This window comes from Podarcis erhardii (genome assembly GCF_964252035.2).
Source record: "Podarcis erhardii genome assembly, chromosome: 3".
Lineage (NCBI taxonomy): Eukaryota > Metazoa > Chordata > Lepidosauria > Squamata > Lacertidae > Podarcis > Podarcis erhardii.
In genome coordinates, this window is record NC_138507.1 from 98,279,513 (window position 1) to 98,297,541 (window position 18,029).

General features: G+C 44.0%; 1 protein-coding gene across 3 annotated transcripts in view; it reads right to left on the reverse strand.

Annotated features, from left to right (window-relative positions):
• RPS6KC1 (ribosomal protein S6 kinase C1) overlaps nt 1-18,029 on the reverse strand; it is a 96,475-nt gene that overhangs the window by 39,560 nt on the left and 38,886 nt on the right. For all 3 annotated transcript variants that reach the window (XR_014154534.1, XM_081854563.1, XM_081854564.1), the window contains 2 exons: nt 6,913-7,034; nt 2,092-2,184 (listed from right to left, as the gene is read on the reverse strand). Coding sequence is in view for 2 of the 3 variants with exons in the window: in XM_081854563.1 (XP_081710689.1) it covers nt 2,092-2,184; nt 6,913-7,034 (215 nt within the window). In the remaining variant the exon portion in view is untranslated. The remainder of the gene's footprint in view (nt 1-2,091; nt 2,185-6,912; nt 7,035-18,029) is intronic.

Consider the following 18,029-nt stretch of genomic DNA (forward strand, 5'->3'; position numbering starts at 1 on the left):
CAGAAGAATTCTAGTGCATGAGCCTAGTTCAGGCATAGGCAAACTCGGCCCTCCAGATGTTTTGGGACTGCAACTCCCATCATCCCTGACCACTAGGTCCTGTTAGCTAGGGGTGGTGGGAGTTGTAGTCCCAAAACATCTGGAGGGCCAAATTTGCCTATGCCTGGCCTAGTTCATATGCTTTGGGAATCTGGCATTTTCAATATTTTGGATATGAAAGGGTTGGGCATCTGTAACCGCCACTCAAAGTAAAATGTTATGCAAGTCAAGAGTCTTGACTTATATATAATATATGAAGACTCTTGATTTGCAGTGTGTGTGTGTGTGTGTGTGTGTGTGTGTGTGTTATTTCTATAGCAGGTCTCATGCTTCTTATTCACTATCTCAATAATTCAAATAACCATGTAAGTATGCTTATCCTAAGAAAAAGAGGATTGTTTACCTAAATCAAAGATACGAGAACTTCCCAGCTCACCATGAAGAGCCACATTCCCTTGGAAAATAGTTGCCAGCAACACAGCAAGAGTAGGAGGAGCCAATACTTGCTGTGGGAAAGCATACAGCCACACTCATTTCTCTCTCTCTCTCCGTCACACAAACACACATAAACTCATGCACACAAACACACCCTGCAGGTCACACATGCTCTGTCCCTGGCAACACTATCCTGTGAGAGTATGTGACTGAACTGGCATATGAACCAGGCATTTCCACCTTGCAACTGAGGTGCTAAACTCAGAATTTAGAGTACAGATCAAATGCACACTATGAAAGGGCAGATTTAAAATTTTCAAATAAATGAAAGAAATGAACCTCATCTGAGTGACTACAAGGAACCATCAAAAGGCTGGCAGATTAAATGCTGAATGAAGAAGTGCGCCTTTAAAAGTTAAACAGCCCATTTCATTAGCATGTCACCCAAGTTTGACTTGGATCCCTAATTGGCTATACTTAACCAGGGCAGTCACTTTAATCGCAGCATCTCTTTGGTCTCTCAATTAGGCTTACAAGAGCCACATCTTGTTCATAAATGTTTACTCAAGACAAAACGAAATTACCCTGGATGGAATCTGGAGGTATTTTATCCCACATATACTAAAAACAAGGAGGTAGGGAACCATCATTTTCTTCCCCATAGTTTTTAACTTGGGGGGATTGAAAAGAACAAGGAGAAACACCTTTTTAAAATTCACTTTTATTCTCCTCTGTTGCCCTACGCCACACACACACACACACACACACACACACTCTCGCAAACCTCCAACTAACTCCCCAGACTCTCACACCAACTGAACTGAACGTATATATATTTTTCCATGTTTCTGTCTCACCTAATACTGAAAGACCAAAACTGCTGTCTTTCCTAGAACATAAGAAAAGCCGTGCCGGATCAGGATATGTAGCCCATCTAGTCCAGCATCCCATTCACACATGTACTTTGTACGTATGCTGTGTACGCAGCCACAAAATGTTTGTCCAGCTCCAATACGGGGGGCGGGGGGAGGGAGGCAAAACTGGAGCATAGCAAGTGGGGAGAGATGACCCATCCTAGAGGAACTCCTGTTTTGAAGTTACTTCTGGGCCTTTCTTCAAGTTGCACCCAAAGTTGAAAGAAAACGAAATATTCATGCCTTGAGAACCTGTTTGTCAGCATTTGCAGCATTTACACTTACCTTTTGAGTAAAATGGGGGACGTCATCTTTTGGGGAGGACAGGATGCACAATTTTCCGTCTTACTTTCTTTCAAAGTTGCCATTCCTGGAAGCAACCTGGCACCTTATTTGGCATGTTTTTAGCTACAGCATAGTAGCCGGGGCATAGCGTTTCTTTAAAATATAAAAATTTCACTGGGCCCTTTTTGCAGACTGGCACCATATTCTTTAGCTCAAATATATTTTGCATGACCTTACATGAATTGCTTAGATAAAAGCCTTTCCCTCCCCCCTTCTACTTTTGTTATTTTAAAGTGCAGATGCATTTGAGTCATTTTCCCTCTTTGTTTCATATCCTTAAGATCCGCAGCTTCAAAGACAGAATGTCAGCATGCAGTCGATTTATGACTGAACTCTTGAAGAGACACTGAAGAATTACCTTGTCAATCACCCCAAGGACTCTAAAGGCCTTCAGTTCCTCGGCAGGGCTCCTTAGGTTCCAAGAGGGCCTTGAACTTAGTGATCCTGGAGGCTAATGGAAGATATCAAAGATTACAACATCAATCAGGGTGGTACTTGAAGGAAGACTGCCTGCTGGAGCAAATGCCAGGCTGAAGGAAACTAAATTTATCATAAATCAGAGAGAGGGAAGATGAAAGAAGTTTGCTGTTTGTCCTTAATGCAAAAAAGGAAGAAGGGGGAGTTGATAGTAAATAAACCGCTGGGACACTGAAAATGGAAATGTGGCAAAAAGGAATATTAATATTTTAAGAAAAAAATATTAAGAATTTAGACACTTCCCCAGTTCTTTGTGCATGCAAGGAATCTCGGGTGCATTGCTATAGAAACCCCACCCGTATCCATTACTCTGGGTTTGAAGGAAGAGGAACAAAAATAAGAGTGACAAAAGTATAGCAGGGAAACTACAGGCAATGTTTTGTGCCATTATTCAGTCTTTACTTTCATTAGAAAAACAACAACCCTAAAACCAGGAAAGTGATTTGCTAAATAGCCTGACTTTAAACTAATTATGGATCGTGAACCTAATTCTGGCTCCCCAACCATAAACATATAAGTAAGGGACGCGGGTGGCGCTGTGGGTAAAACCTCAGTGCCTAGGACTTGCCGATCGTAAGGTCGGCGGTTCGAATCCCCGCGGCGGGGTGAGCTCCCGTCGTTCGGTCCCAACTCCTGCCCACCTAGCAGTTTGAAAGCACCCCTAAGTGCAAGTAGATAAATAGGTACCACTTTATAGCGGGAAGGTAAACGGCGTTTCCGTGTGCTGTGCTGGTGCTGGCTCGCCAGCTGCAGCTTCGTCACGCTGGCCACGCGACCCGGAAGTGTCTTCAGACAGCGCTGGCTCCCGGCCTCTTAAGGGAGATGAGCGCGCAACCCTAGAGTCGGACACGACTGGCCCGTACGGGCAGGGGTACCTTTACCTTTACCTTTACCTTTAAGGGACATCCTTTCCCTCCAAGAAGAAGCACTTAGTGGTCACAACTCCAAGTGAGGCAGAAGAGAGCGTTAATCTGCCACACCCCCAAATCAGTCACATTTTGACAGAAGGCAGAAATTCCCTAATTAGATTAGTTGTTTAAAAAAAAAGTAAAGGACCCCTGACAGTTAAGTCCAGTCGCAGACGACCCTGGGGTTGCAGCGCTCATCTCACTTTACAGGCCGAGGGAGCCGGCGTTTGTCCGCAGACACTTTTTCTGGGTCATGTGGCCAGCATGACTAAGCCGCTTCTGGCGCAAAGGAACACCGAAACCAGAGCAGCGCAGGGAAACGCCGTTTACCTTCCCACCGGAGCGGTACCTATTTATCTACTTGCACGTGTCTGGCGTGCTTTCGAACTGCTAGGCTGGCAGGAGCTGGGACTGAGCAACCGGAGCTCACCCCGTTGTGGGGATTCGAACCGCCGACCTTCTGATCAGCAAGCCCAAGAGGCTCAGTGGTTTAGACCACAGCGCCACCCGCATGTTAGGAAACACCAATTTCCCTCAAACAGCTGCAATTCCCAGTTAACTTTTGAGGAGGGATTGAGTGTTAACCCACTCTGAGAGCTACAGTGAGGTGAATGGGGGGTCTCCTAACAATTCTCAGCACCCTTAGAAATGACAGCTCCCAGAATTCTTTGGAGGAAACCATAATTGTTGAAAGTGCTTTGAATGTGTGGTGTGAATGTGGCCTTAGTAAAAACCTACCCCAATACCTCTGTGCAGACCGTCTACTTCTGTGTCAATGCACAAGAGAGCAGTGAGGTTAAGCCAAACAGCCCTTTCCCCCATTTTATGCTCTAAGAAGTTACTCCTCCTGGTGGCAGCACAAATCTCTACAGGGAAGTGCAGCTGTACGCATGAAAGCTTCTATTTGCCCTGCTTAAAAGGGAAAAAATGGTTCTAGTTTGTGGGGAGGTTTCAGGAGGGCAAGATGCAAAAATAAACAAATGTCTTTTTCTTCTTTCTCACCTCCCTTCTCATAAGCCCTCAAAAACACTATGGGTGGGGTTCAATTAACGAATCCAGCAGAGGGCAGAGCAAGGACTTCCGCTGGCAAAATGGGGGCTTCCCCACTCTACTCCCTCCATGCTCCACAAAATTGGGCTGGAGCCCCAGAACAGTGAGCAAGGGGAGGGGAGGGGATCTCATCCCAGCTTTCCAGCCGAAATGCCTATCTTGACAGAATCATTGACATAGTGTGACATGGAATTTTTCCCTACATGGGGACCATTCCAGGCTGACAGAAACCCCAAACATGAGCATACCAGTTGGGGGCCAGAGATACAGTGTGACATTTTGTAAAATGTTAAACCTGCCTCCTCTCAGCCATGACCCTGGCTGCAATCCATCTAAGTTTGTCCCACAGAATCCAGTGAAGTCAATAGTCCATAGGGTTTTATAAATAGGAGGCTTAAGGTGTTGCCTGGCCCCTCCTATATAGGCCAGGCCGCAATGTTAGGCTGTATGCTGATGCCTCTCTCAAACCACATCCACCTTTGGCAAAATACTTGAAATACTTGTGGTAATTATACAAATTTCCACACAGGAGTTCCTGCTATGCAATCAATTTAATCTTTGGTTAAGTGGATCTACATTCTAAGCTTGGAAAGAACCTGAAGGGAATTTAAGGCCAACCCTGTACCATAACATCCCAATGCACAAATATACCACTAAAAATTAAGCAGCCCTCAGGTGGGGGGGGGGAACGTCCTCCAAAGCTCATCTGGGGAGTTCTATTGGAGTAAAAGAGGCTTCTTTTCCCTGTTTTGTTTTTTCTCGCCCCCCAAACCCTCCCTCAAAACAGAAAACAACAACAAAAGGCAATCACCATTCAGAGAGGCAGAGATTAATTTACCCCTTTGCCTATTCACAGCAACTAGCTGCCTTCAACTATTCTTAGGGTTGTTCAAAGTAAGATGAAAGACTCATTTGCCCTTTTTTGTCCTTCTGTGATACAAATGTAGACAGACAGGAAGTTTGGAACTTTTAACGTTTGCTACATGAGAGCAGTCATCGACAATCACACACAGTTTTGTGTGACTGCAGCAAAAGACATCTAAGCTAAGAACAGAAAGGTCCTCAGGGAATCTTTTATTTTATTTTTTGGCTGTTGCTGAAGAAGGGCAAAGTCAAGATTTGTTAAAGGATGTATCTCGTTCTCTCAGTTCCAAGTCCAAGAGCTACCACCCCAGTTCCTGCAAATGTTTTAACGATCACTCCTCGCTGGAAAAATCCCCATGTAAAGATCGCACTGAAGATGGCTTCAGAAGCGCCTTAATGTTCAAAGACTATCATATCACCAAGGTGTCCCTTATCATTACTTTAAAAGAACATCTTCTCCTGTGCAATCCTGTCTGCTCGCCTCCCCTCCAAATTAGAAGGAGAGGCTTCTCCGTAACCTCCAACTTAAAAAAAAAAAGCTGGGATGTGAGATTGTGCTTTTTCTATTGTTGCATCTACAGTCTGGAAGTTAACACCTGAAGAAATCCACCTGCAAACTTCCTTGTTCTCACCCTGCCCAAACAAGACTTTTTAAAAACCCTTTCCTCAGAGGGTGGTGCTACTGCTGTTTTTGTGCCCCCGTTTCAGAATCATGCAGTCATAGAATTGTAAAGTTGGAAGGGACCCCAAGGGTCATCTAGTCCAACCCCCTGCAATGCAGGAGTCTCAACTAAAGCATCCATGGCAGACAGCCATCCAACCTCTGCTTTAAAACTTCCAAGGAAGGAGAGTCCACAACCTCCTGAGTCTGTTCCACTGTTAAACAGCTCTTACTGTCAGAAAGTTCTTCCTGATGTTTAGTGAAATATCCTTTCTTGCAACTTTAATCCTTTGGTATGGATCCTACCCTTCAGAGCAGGAAAAAGAAGCTTGCTCAATCTTCCACGTGACAGCCATTTAGATATTTGAAGGTGGCGCTCGATACTTAGTACTGGCCTTTTTCTATTTATTATTATTTATTTATTTTTCATTTGTGAATTGCAATCTTTAATCCGGCATTCTTCTTTCTTAAGCTGAAAACCCATGAATAAGCTGAATAACTGCTGATGAGCCAAACAGGACAGAGAAGCTATGGTCTGCCTGAAGCAAAAGTCAAGATGATGCCCACCACCACCCCAAAATACCATGCACAAAAACTGGCAGTAGAATCTGACTCCGATGTTGATGGCCAAACACCATCCTTCCCTGCACCTGAGGACAGCACGTGGCACAGTGCAAGCCACATGGCAGACACAGCTATGTTTCCCTGGCATTCCCTGCCCCCAAATCTGCCACCTGAGATAGCTGCTTCCCTCTCTCTAATGGCAAGGATAGTGCCTTAATTATGGCCAGCCTTCCCTCTCCACTTCCTGCAATGCTTTGGTCCAAAGCTGTACATATTTGCTTATCTGGCAGAATCCTGCTTCTGTAATTCATAAGGAGAAGCAAACAACTATGCATGGAACACATACAAACACTCCAAGAGAGATTACAGTCGTACCTTGGAAGCTGAACGCCTTTGCGAGCCAAACGTTTTGGCTCCCGAACGCTGCAAACCCGGAAGTGAGTGTTCCCATTTTTTAACGTTCTTTGGTACCCGAACGTCCAACAGGGCTTCTGTGGCTTCCAATTGGCTGCAGGAGCTTCCTGCAACCAATCGGAAGCCCCGCCTTGGTTTCCAAACGTTTTGGAAGTCGAACGGACTTCCGGAACGGATTCTGTTTGACTTCCGAGGTACAACTTTATATTATTTTGCATTTTGTAAAAAGAAAAGAACCTACTCCAGAAACTGAAGCATCTTCTGATGAGGGTTTACAATAGAGGCTTGAAATTTTTTCTGCTCTCATCAGATATTCCGAAGTCTTCCTCTTCACTGCTTCACGGCGTGTTGGACTTGACTCCCCTGTGTGATATAAGACAAGAGTGTTAAAAATCTGCCACCTCTGAGATTTTGTCTTCCTGTAGATTCAGCTCAAATCAGTGGGTTGTATCCAAGGCTGTTTTTTCGCTAGCAAAGTAAACTTCCACTCGTACAGTGGTTCTCTCTTCTCCCCTACAGAGCATACACACCGCCTCAGAATCTGCTTCAGAGGATTGGAGGACCTTCTGGAGAAGATTTTACAGGCGCACAGGAAGAGAAGAGGAAGTCCAGTTGTGCGAGTGGAATACCACATGTTCAGTGCTGGCAACAACCCAGTGGTTTTCCATTTGTGTTCCAAATCATAGTTGTGAGTTGCTGGAAGCTTCTAACTACTAAGTAATTCTACCTAGTAGTATTTACATAACCTCCAACTACTACTGCTCAATTTGGCTTCAGTATCACAGATATTCATAAAATTCATCTGGGATTGTTTGCATTTGCATGATTCCCCTCTATCAGGAAGTTTTTTTTTTATGTTTGGCATTTTACTATGTTTTTAGATGTGCTGTAAGCCACACAGAGCGGCTGGGGCAACCCAGCCAGATGGGCGGTATAGAATTAACAAAATTGTTGTCACCAAATTCTGGACATTAACATCTATTACACACACTCACATACACTCACACATATAGAATTTAATATCTCATTCAATGATAACGTTTTCTAGCTTAGAATTTTTGAGGTGTTAAGGATAAAGTTGAGGATTCTATTTTCCTTGTTCCTCTTTAAATGAAAGAGACTGCTGCTTATAAACAATATATTTTGAGTTTTTAACAACTAAAAATTAACATGCTGCACGTGCCTCCGATTCTATTCATCGCATAAACATCAAACACAAGACAAAGAAATTGCTAATTATTATCAAATTGTAAAAATTCATATTTCTAGCACATATCTTGAGGTATTCAATAGGCATTTCTCCTAAGTTCACCTTAAGATGCTTTCTTTTTTTCAGTGCTTTGTGGGTTCATATGTATATAGGAATACAAGTGTTAACTGCGTTAAAGCTTTTAATTTTTCTTGATGGCAAGATCATGCAAGGTCACCCCACTTCAAACAAAAGATTCATTTTCTATTTAGTTGTTTTCCAAGATACCAGCAGATATTTGTGTTTCATTTGATAAAGATCAAAGCTTTTCACCTAAATCAGTCAGATTCGAAAAAAGAAAAGAAAATGAGCAATGTCATTTTAAATGTTTGAAAAAACTAGCCTCTTCTGAAGAAAGATATAAAAAGTGTGTTAATGCTGATGACAGAGACCTTCAAATAAAAAAAAACCCTTCGAGATTCCTCTTCTCTCTCTCTCTCTCTCTCTCTCTCTCTCTCTCTCTCTTTCTCTCTCCCTCCCTCCCCATTTGCTATACAGCAGCTGTGCCTCACGCAAATTCACATGAATGAAAATATTTGGGCGAGAAACCACCCCCTTAGCTTGTTTTCCATATGACTTTCCTGTAATTATTTTGTAAACTGTTCGCACAACAATATATAAAAACATCTGCAAAAACAGGTAATTAATGTGTCAAGCTAAACTAATGCATTTTTATGGTGGCCATGCTTCGTCAACTGTAATTATAACTCTTTTTAAGCAAATGATGATGTGTTTGTTGCAATGTGAAAGTGGTTATTTTAGATGCTCTGTTCACCGTTACTGCAAACAGAATATTAAAAAAGAAGAAGGGGGGGAATCGACACAGCTTACTACGCAACATATACAGGCTTCTAGCCATTTGCTTCCCCTCGTCGCAAACCTCTTGTTACACTTAAAGGGTTGATCTGTCTTTTATTTGGATCAGCATCTGAGCTGGTCAGGTCAAATTGAATTCTTCTTGGCCACAGAAACAGAGGTCTTGTATTGGCAGTCAGACCCTTGGTCCATCAAGCTTAGTATTCTTAACAATGACTGGCAGCACCTCTCCAGGGTTTCAGTAAGGGGCAACCCAAAGTCCTATCTACTTGGGGACCATTTTGTCCCCAAGGGCCAGATCTTTATCAGGATCTGCTGCAAGGGTTAAATCTGACAGGTGGGTGGGGTTTCAAAGCATGTTGGGATTTCAACCCCCATCATTCTGCCCGGACACTAAGATGCAGCACTGAGGATGGACTTCCGGGTTGGTGCCTCTGATAATGGCAGAATTCCTCTGATCGGAAGGAATTTGCCCCGTGGGAATTGGGTCTGGCCGCCACGGCGAAGGCGGAGACCCGCAAAAAATCACAGGTGGGAGAAGCCTGTGAGCGTGGGATTCGGCAGGCACCTTTTGCGCCTCCCTTACTCGCGGGGAAACCCGGTTTCGGGGGTCCGGAGCGACGTGAGGTGAGCGGCGCGGTGCTTTGAATCGACTGCTTCTTCCACAGAGCGAAGCCACATAGCTGTTGCCGGAGAGCGCTGACTTTTTCCTGTGGACAATTTGACTTTAAAGTAACTACCCGTGAGTAGAGCTGAGGCGGGAGAACTGGTTTTTTTAAAGTTTAATTTGGCATTGTAACTGGGAGGTTTAATACAGGAAGTCCGCCTTCCCCTTTTGTAAATAGACTGAAGCAATGAGGCTGCAAGCTGAAGTCTTGGAAAGCCTATTGTAAAAGACTGAATCTCCATCTGTAAAGAATATTAAATCCCCCCCTTGGAGGCAGGAGAAGAGGGGGGGGAGTTGTGGTCTAAATACGCCTGCAGGAGAGAGTGAAGAGTGTTAAAATACCGCTGCTCAGACCCTGGAAACGGGTTGCTAGCAGGACTGATGTCTTTTGGAATATACACTGATAGCGCTTATAACGTTTATTGACAGTTAGCTACAAGAGAAATACATTGTTTCTACTGTCTCCGGTTGTTCTTAAAAAGGAGTAAAAGTAACTGAAAATTGATACTAACTTTGGATTTTTTGAACTGTGCTTAAAAGAGGATATATGGTTGTCACCAATGGAAGCGAAGGCACAGAAAAAACTCAATATGGAGGCCAAATGGCCGAAATATTGGGAAATTTTGGAACAAGATGGAGACAGAATAAAATTGCAGAGCTTTGAAAAATTGAAAAATAAAGTGCGAGATTGGCTTCATTATTACCAAATAATGGAGACATATAATTCGGACAAAAAAGTTGGCTTCCAGGTGGAAAAATCAAAATTGGAAACAGAATTGTTTGATCCAAAAACTAAGCATTTGTCAAGAATGTATAACTTGTTGCTGAGATGGAACACTCAGGATGAAATGGTGAAATCAGTTATGATTAAATGGGCACAAGATGTTGGACATAACATAATGATGGCTGACTGGGAACAGTTATAGACCACAGGTATGAAATTTATGGCATGTAATGCCCTAAGAGAAAACTTAATGAAAATGATTTACAGGTGGTACATGACACCAGTCAAGCTTGCAAAAATTTACCATTTGCCCAATAATAAATGTTGGAAATGTAATGAGATTGAAGGTACATTCTTTCACCTTTGGTGGACATGCCCAAGGATTAAGACATTCTGAGACATGATTTATAATGAAATGAAAAGGGTATTCAAATATACCTTCCTGAAGAAACCAGAGGCCTTTCTCCTGGGCATGGTCGGCCAATTGGTGCCAAAGAAGGATAGAACATTTTTTATGTATGCAACAACAGCAGCAAGAATACTCATCGCAAAATATTGGAAGACACAAGATTTTCCCACCCGGGAAGAATGGCAGATGAAGTTGATGGACTACATGGAATTGGCGGAAATGACTGGCAGAATCCGAGACCAGGGAGAAGAGTCGGTGGAAGAAGACTGGAAAAAGTTTAAAGACTATTCACGGAAATACTGTAAAATTAATGAATGTTAGGAAAATGTTGGAATGAAGTTATATGGCTTTAGTAAAAATGTTATAAGGAATTAAGGATAAATAGATTAATAGGGTATTAAAGGGAAAATAAGGTTAGAATGTCTTAAGATAATTATAGGATTAAAAAAAGAGGAAGATGGAAAGGAATTGCTGGAAAAATTAATAGAAGTGGAATACAAAAAGGAAGGTGTGAGGAGGTCGCGGAAATAAGTGAATGAAAGATAAGATATTGAAATTTTTTGATGTGTTTTAAACTGTGTTTGTTTTGTTTTGTTGTTTAATGTTAGTGTTTTGTTAGTGTAATGTAGTGTTTTTTTGTTTTTTTGTATTGTATTGTATTGTATTGTTTTTATTTTTTGTAGTGTTTAAATTGTTGGAAAAGGTAATAAATATTATTCTAAAAAAAAAAAAAAAAAGATGCAGCACTGAGGGCCTTCTGACAGTTCCCTCCTTGCGAGAAGTGAGGCTACAGGGAACCAGAGAGAGGGCCTTCTCGGTAGTGGCACCCGCCCTGTGGAACGCCCCCCCCCCATCAGATGTCAAGGAAATAAGCAGCTATCTTATTTTTAAAAGACATCTGAAGGCAGCCCTGTTTAGGGAAGTTTTTAATATTTAATGCTGTATTGTTTTTAACACTCGATTGGGAGCCACCCAGAGTGGCTAGGGAAACTCAGCCCAATGGGCGGGATATAAATAATAAATTATTATTATTATATTATTATTATTCAAAGCGCTTGGCAGGCAGCAAGGCGATGCTAAAAGGCTTTTTGCTATGTTTCAGCAGCTGTTTCAATGCCAGCCCCTGGTTGCCGCAACTGGTTGTCGGGCACCCCAGAAGCTGCGGAAGGGGGTCGATTGGCAGGGCCAAGCCTCACCCATGTATGAGTTCAGGTACAGGGTACATGGGTGTTGCTTGCAGGCCAAATGGGGAAAGTTGGGTCTATGTGGTGCAGATACCCTAACACTGCCCTACCTTGGAAATCCTTCTGCCCCAAATATCCAAGGGCTGCCTCACAACCTTATGCAGGAACAGTGTTTCCTGCAACGACAGTAGTTTCGAAACTGGTTTTTTTGTACAGCCAATACCTCAAGTATGATGGGCAGAGTATTTAATCTGTCCAGTGTTAAGCTTAACAATTCATTAAAACATTGGCTGTGACTGAATTACAGCATGACCTATGGTGGGTCAAAACTGCAGCACTAACCAACTATAGAAAGTTAATATTGCATCTCGAGCCTTACAGAAATAAGATAATAATTTGAAAAACTACTCTATAAAAGCACACTAACTGAAAACAAGACGAGAGTTGCATTCATTCATTTATGGTACATGTCAACTACATTCCTTGGTAGGCTTCAAAAGCAAATGAGATAATCAATTTGTGTTGTTGTTTTTATCAATAAAGAACTCTGTTAATTTCACAGTAGAGGCTTCAGGGCTCGACAACTGCAAGCAGAGGGATGAGGCGCTCTCGGTGTGGAAGTCATTTGTTCAGGAGAGGCCATTTGAGGGAAGTAGCATTTGATCATCAATAAACGCCAGTCACATTAATAATAATAATAATAAAAGATTAGAAGCTCTAGAATTGCCTTCCTCCAACCTGATGTCCTCTAGATGTTGTTGAAGTAGAATTCCTATCACCCCTAACCCCTGGCAATGGCTGATGGGAATTGCAGTCCAAAACATTTTGAGGATTCCTGGATGAGGAACCATCTTGAGGACTCCAGTGCATGTAGGTTACTAGACTAAAAGATTTACAGAAAAAGTTTTGGAGATGTGATATAAACTATAGCTCAGAGAGATCTTCCCACTGGCGCCAGGTGCCATTCTGCACGTCTCCTTGTTTCTAACAGAAAGAGTATTTCAACTGCAGCATAGTAAACACAACTGTAGTTTTACCTCTCCTCACCTTAAAATGGTAGCAAAACAACGTGGTTGGATCCTATGACAGGGTATCAGGCAATGTCTAAGGTTGTGCAAGCAGGGTTCATTTTGCCCAGTGGGACTTCCCTTTCCTCTCCCTCCTCCGCCACCCCGTACCACTTGTGCCCCCAAAACCTGCTTAGAAGGTATCCTCCTTTCCACCCCCAAGCATTGCAGCAGAGCAGAAGGCAGCTCCATTTAGAAAACTAGAAAATGCTCCACTGTAATTTTGAAATCCCACTCCTAACGTTCATTTATCTAGTTATTCAATGTATTTTACCCCGCTCTTTAGTACACACACACAGAGAGAGAGAGAGACACACAGAGAGAGAGAGAGAGAGAGAGAGAGAGAGAGAGAGAGAGAGCTTCCTGAGCTGTTTACAAGAACAGCTGCCCTCAGGTTTCCAATCTAAAAAGACACAAGGGAGAGGGGAGAGGGGTGGAGAAAGGGGGGAAGCAAGCTGAGGCTGGGCATAGCCTCATCAGATGCTTCAAATGGCTCTGAACTACTGTCCAAAGGCCCTTTAAGGAAGACCCATTGAGGTGGGGTTTTCCCAATTGTTGTTTAGTTGTTTAGTCGTGTCCGACTCTTCGTGACCCCATGAACCAGAGCACGCCAGGCACTCCTGTCTTCCACTGCCTCCCGCAGCTTGGTCTTCAAATCACAGCAGCATGCCACAGGGCAGGAGTCCCCTTGCTGCTGGTTCGGGATGTAAATAAGGCTTTGGCCTTCCATGGAGAAGGAAACTTTCCTTTGACTATCTCTCAAAATCAAAGGTGGAGCACTTCCCAGAATGACTACTGCCTCTTTCTTTAGGCTGGCATTTAAAGGATCTCGTTAAAGGTGATGTAAGATAATTTTGTTTCCTCTTCTTAGCTGGTTCTGTGACAATGGGTGCTTTATTGTGCTGGTTGAAATTTCAAATCTGGGCTTTGGATCAAGACAAAACACAAAGGGAGAAGCAACAGCTTCTTACTGCCGACAAGAAAACAAAATGGTGCCAGAAGCGCTCCATGTTCCAGCATAAAGACTACAGTAACAGGAGGAGGCTGTTTTCATAGCCACGTGCTGAGGTTGTTCACACACAACCTCTGAACAGTGGGGAAGGAAGGCGCGATATTTTCCAGTTCCCTTTGCATTCTGCTCTGGAAGAGCTTTCAATCTAGCAAAGGCAGAGATGGCCAAGAATCAGAGTAGCACAAAAGGAACTTGTTAGGCAACAAAGAGGAACCTAGCAGACGCCTGATCCTGGGAAACCAGCTACAGCAGCTTGAACAGCAAACATAACTTTGGATACAGGGGCTGCAGGAAAAATATTTGTATTACACGCTTCCTGGAAGATACTGAAGTATCTTTTTTCCATTTTTTGCAAATTGAATTGCAAAAAAGGGTAAAACAGGGAACCTGTGGCTCTCTAGACTTTTGGACTACAACTCCCATAATTCCTGGCCATTGACCATGCTGACTGGGGCTGATGAGCCTCAGATTAGCTACCCATAGCACGGGTGTACTTTGCTGCCTTCGTACTAGGACCTCCTCACACACTGCCAAACTTCCATAGACCTCTGAACTTCCATGTAGGAAATTGTGAGCGGGTTGGCGTTTAGTGTCAGTCTAGGGACTGGGAGACCAGGGTTCAAATCCCCACTTAGCTATTAAGCTCAATGGGCAGCCTCTCAAAGACCACTGCCTCTCAGCCTAACCTACCTCAGACTGTTGTTGTGGGGATTAAATGAGGACTGGGGAATTATGTGTGCCACCTTCATCTCCTTGCAGGGAAAAGGTGGAAGATCAACGCAGTACATAAAGCAAAATAGGAATAAATAAAGAGCAACCAGATGCAAGGAGAAGGGCAGTGGAGGTGCTACTAGGGAACACTACCCAGTATTCCCATGCAGTGCTCTGTGAGTAATGGCAACAGGGGCCCAGAACATTCCCAGGATGCTCTGTGGCCAGCAGAGATTCTGCGGCCAATATTTCTTTATTTAAAATGGTTTCCATTCCCTGCAATCCTCTAAAATGCTCAAGGCACCTCACCAAATAATAAAACAGTACCGTGTCAACTTGGGAAGAATTCCCTAAAGGGGGGAAATAAACAAATAGGAAAGCCACTGCTTTTGCTTATAAAGGAATCAGATTTCTCGCTTGTTGATTTTTAAATCAACATTGAAGACAGGGCGGGCAACGTAGTTATGTGGCACATGGGTCATTCGAGGACTACCGCAAAGGGTCAATTAAGAAGGAGGCTGCTCACTAAATCAGAGGGCAATCAATGGGCCTGGAGGGGTGTACCGACCTCAGACTGCTCTGGAAGCTGATGATCAAAGACAGGAGGGGCAGCAGCAGGAGGCCCGAGCATGACTTTCTCTACAACTGGAGCTGCAAAGTCCAAGCAGAGCCAGCGCAGTTCCAGGGCAGGGATGGGGAACCTATGCCTCACCAGGTGTTGGTGGACTACAACTCCCACCATCCCTGCCCACTGGCCATGGTAGCTGGGGCTGATCAGAGTTGAGCCTGGCAACATCTGGAGGGCCACAGGTTCCTTATCCCTGTTCTGGCTGTTGCCGTGTATGCCTGTGGTAGTCAAGAGGACGATGGTCTCCATCAGCCCCAGCCAGCCTGGTAAGTGGGGTTGTAGCAACATCTGGAGACAACCATGCTGGACATCCCTGAAGTAACCCATCTCGCTGGGTTGTGAACTCTGGGCCTCAGCCATGCAGTTACATTAGAGGTGAGGAGCCTTTGGCCCTCCAGATGTTGTTGGGTTACAGCTCCCATCGGCCTTGACTATTGGCCATACTAGCTAGGGGCGATAGGAGAAAGGGGCACGAGTGGCAGCTTCACACACGAGGGTTCCTAATAGATACATGTGTGACCGATGTACAGTGGTATCTCGGGTTACAGATGCTTCAGGTTACAGATGCTTCAGGTTACAGACTCCGCTAACCCAGATATAGTACGTCGGGTTAAGAACTTTGCTTCAGGATGAGAACAGAAATCGTGCACGGCAGCAGCAGCAGGAGGCCCCATTAGCTAAAGTGGTGTCTCAGGTTAAGAACAGTTTCAGGTTAAAAACAGACCTCCAGAACGGATTAAATTTTTAACCCAAGGTACCACTGTAGTTTAGCAACATCTGGGGCCCCACGTTACCCCTGCCAAGTATCTCCCTAGTCAAAACACTAGGACCGCCACCATGACACGACGGGGTTTCTTCTTATCTATCGTGCTTTTGCTTTGTTTTGAAGGTCATTACCCAGCCTGTGCTTTAGAGTTAAGTTGGATTTCAAATATATAAACACACAGCTGGATCATTTCCAAAAAAAAGCAAAAAATAAAATCCTTCCGTCTGGTCCTGCTCTCTTGTTATTTCACTGGACACCACTGTCGTTTTCTCTCTCTCTCTCTCTCTCTCTCTCCTTGGACCATCCCCAAGGAACAGAATTTGGGCCAAGAGGTTTCACTCCTTGTACCTGAGCCTTGGGCAGCCATCAGGCGCTACTAGTTTTCCAGCTTCCAAACGGAGACTGGCAGGCGACCGCTTTTGCCCTGAAGCGACAGGCAGATCAGTTTTCTTGGAGAGACTTGTAAGTGGAAACCATGTGACAGAAGAGCGACGAGGGACGGCGAAAAACAACAGCAACAATGCCGCACCACCAAAGGGTTCCAAATCCACTGATAAGCAAGGGTAATTTCCTTGACAGTTCTGTGCCTCAGAAGATCCGGCTCTCTTCAGCAACTTGGCACCATGGCCAACATTTCTTGGTAGAGCTAAGCCCAGGATGAAAGGGTGAAGCCACAGAGATATAGGCACATCTCCTTGAGTTTCAATTTCTCTTGGTTGGAGAGCACGTAAACGTTAACACCAAGGGGAGGGTCTTGGCTAGGAGCATCTCTGTTGCACACAAAGGGGTCTCAGGTTCAACCTGCTGTCAGTTGATGTAGACATCGAGATGGACCGAAGATTCATATGTAACCAGAAAGACCAGTTCAGATGATGGATCCAAGGAGGAAATAGCAATGCTTGCTTCCACTGTTAGTGCTGAGTGATGAAGAAGCTTTGCTCTGGTTATCAAGAAATGGGGAGGTTTACACTGATGGGTTTAAAGCAGTGTTTCCTGAAATGAGGGGTGCCACCCACGGGGGGGGCGCTGGAATGATCCAGGGGGGCAGTAGTAGCCTCGGATGCAATTGTGGAGCGTTGAATAAAAATAAGGGGGCAACAGAAGCAAAAAGACAGAAGGTTCGTCCTTCTCATTAGAACTATTTTCAATGTTATTCATAATTTTTACGTTATTATCCTTCATTGTCTTACTTTTCTGTGTGCAATGTGAATGTTACTATGGTTGATTTTAATAAATAATTTTATCACTTCAAGCTTTAAGGTGTCTTCTTTGCAACAACATCTTTGTTTACCGTGTTGTAGGATGTACCGTATTTTCCCGCTCTATAAGACGCACCCCCCCCCAAAAAAAGTAGGGGAAATGTGTGTGCATCTTATGGAGCGAATGCTGGCTGTGCAGCTATTGCTGAAGCCAGAACAGCAAGAGGGAGAGCTGCGAAGCAATCCCTCTTGGTGTTCTGGCTTCAGGGATAGCCACACAAAGCCTCTTCAACAACATTTGATTCAGAATATTTTTTTTCTTGTTTTCCTCCTCTAAAATCTAGGTGCATCTTATGGTTGGGTGCGTCTTATAGAGCGAAAAATACGGTAGGTAGAAATAGAGATACATAAAAGAATGCAAATTTGTCACTGCATCTTCCTGTTTGTTCGCTTACAGAATTTCTTTTTTCTGAAAAGAGGGCAGTAGGCCAAATAAGTCTGAGAGCCTCTGGTTTAGAGAGACTCTTTAAAGAAGCCCCTCCTCTCCTAGGTGCATGGGGACCTCTCTCCCACTGTCTGGCGCTCTCAGTGAGCCACACTGTAGGCTGAATTTTAGTCAGAATAAATGTTGTTCCTGTGAGTGGCATTTGCCATAGAACTGGACTGTATCAAGGCTGCAGGGCCTCACACCTGAGGGTGTAATGCAGCCCTTCAGACCTCTCTATCTGGTCCTCAGGACTTTTTTAGCGGCAGCTAAAAAAGTCAATGCAATTCTGGGCTGCATCAATAGGAGTATTGCATCTAGATCAAGGGAAGTAATAGTGCCACTGTATTCTGCTCTGGTCAGACCTCACCTGGAGTACTGTGTCCAGTTCTGGGCACCACAGTTCAAGAAGGACACTGACAAACTGGAACGTGTCCAGAGG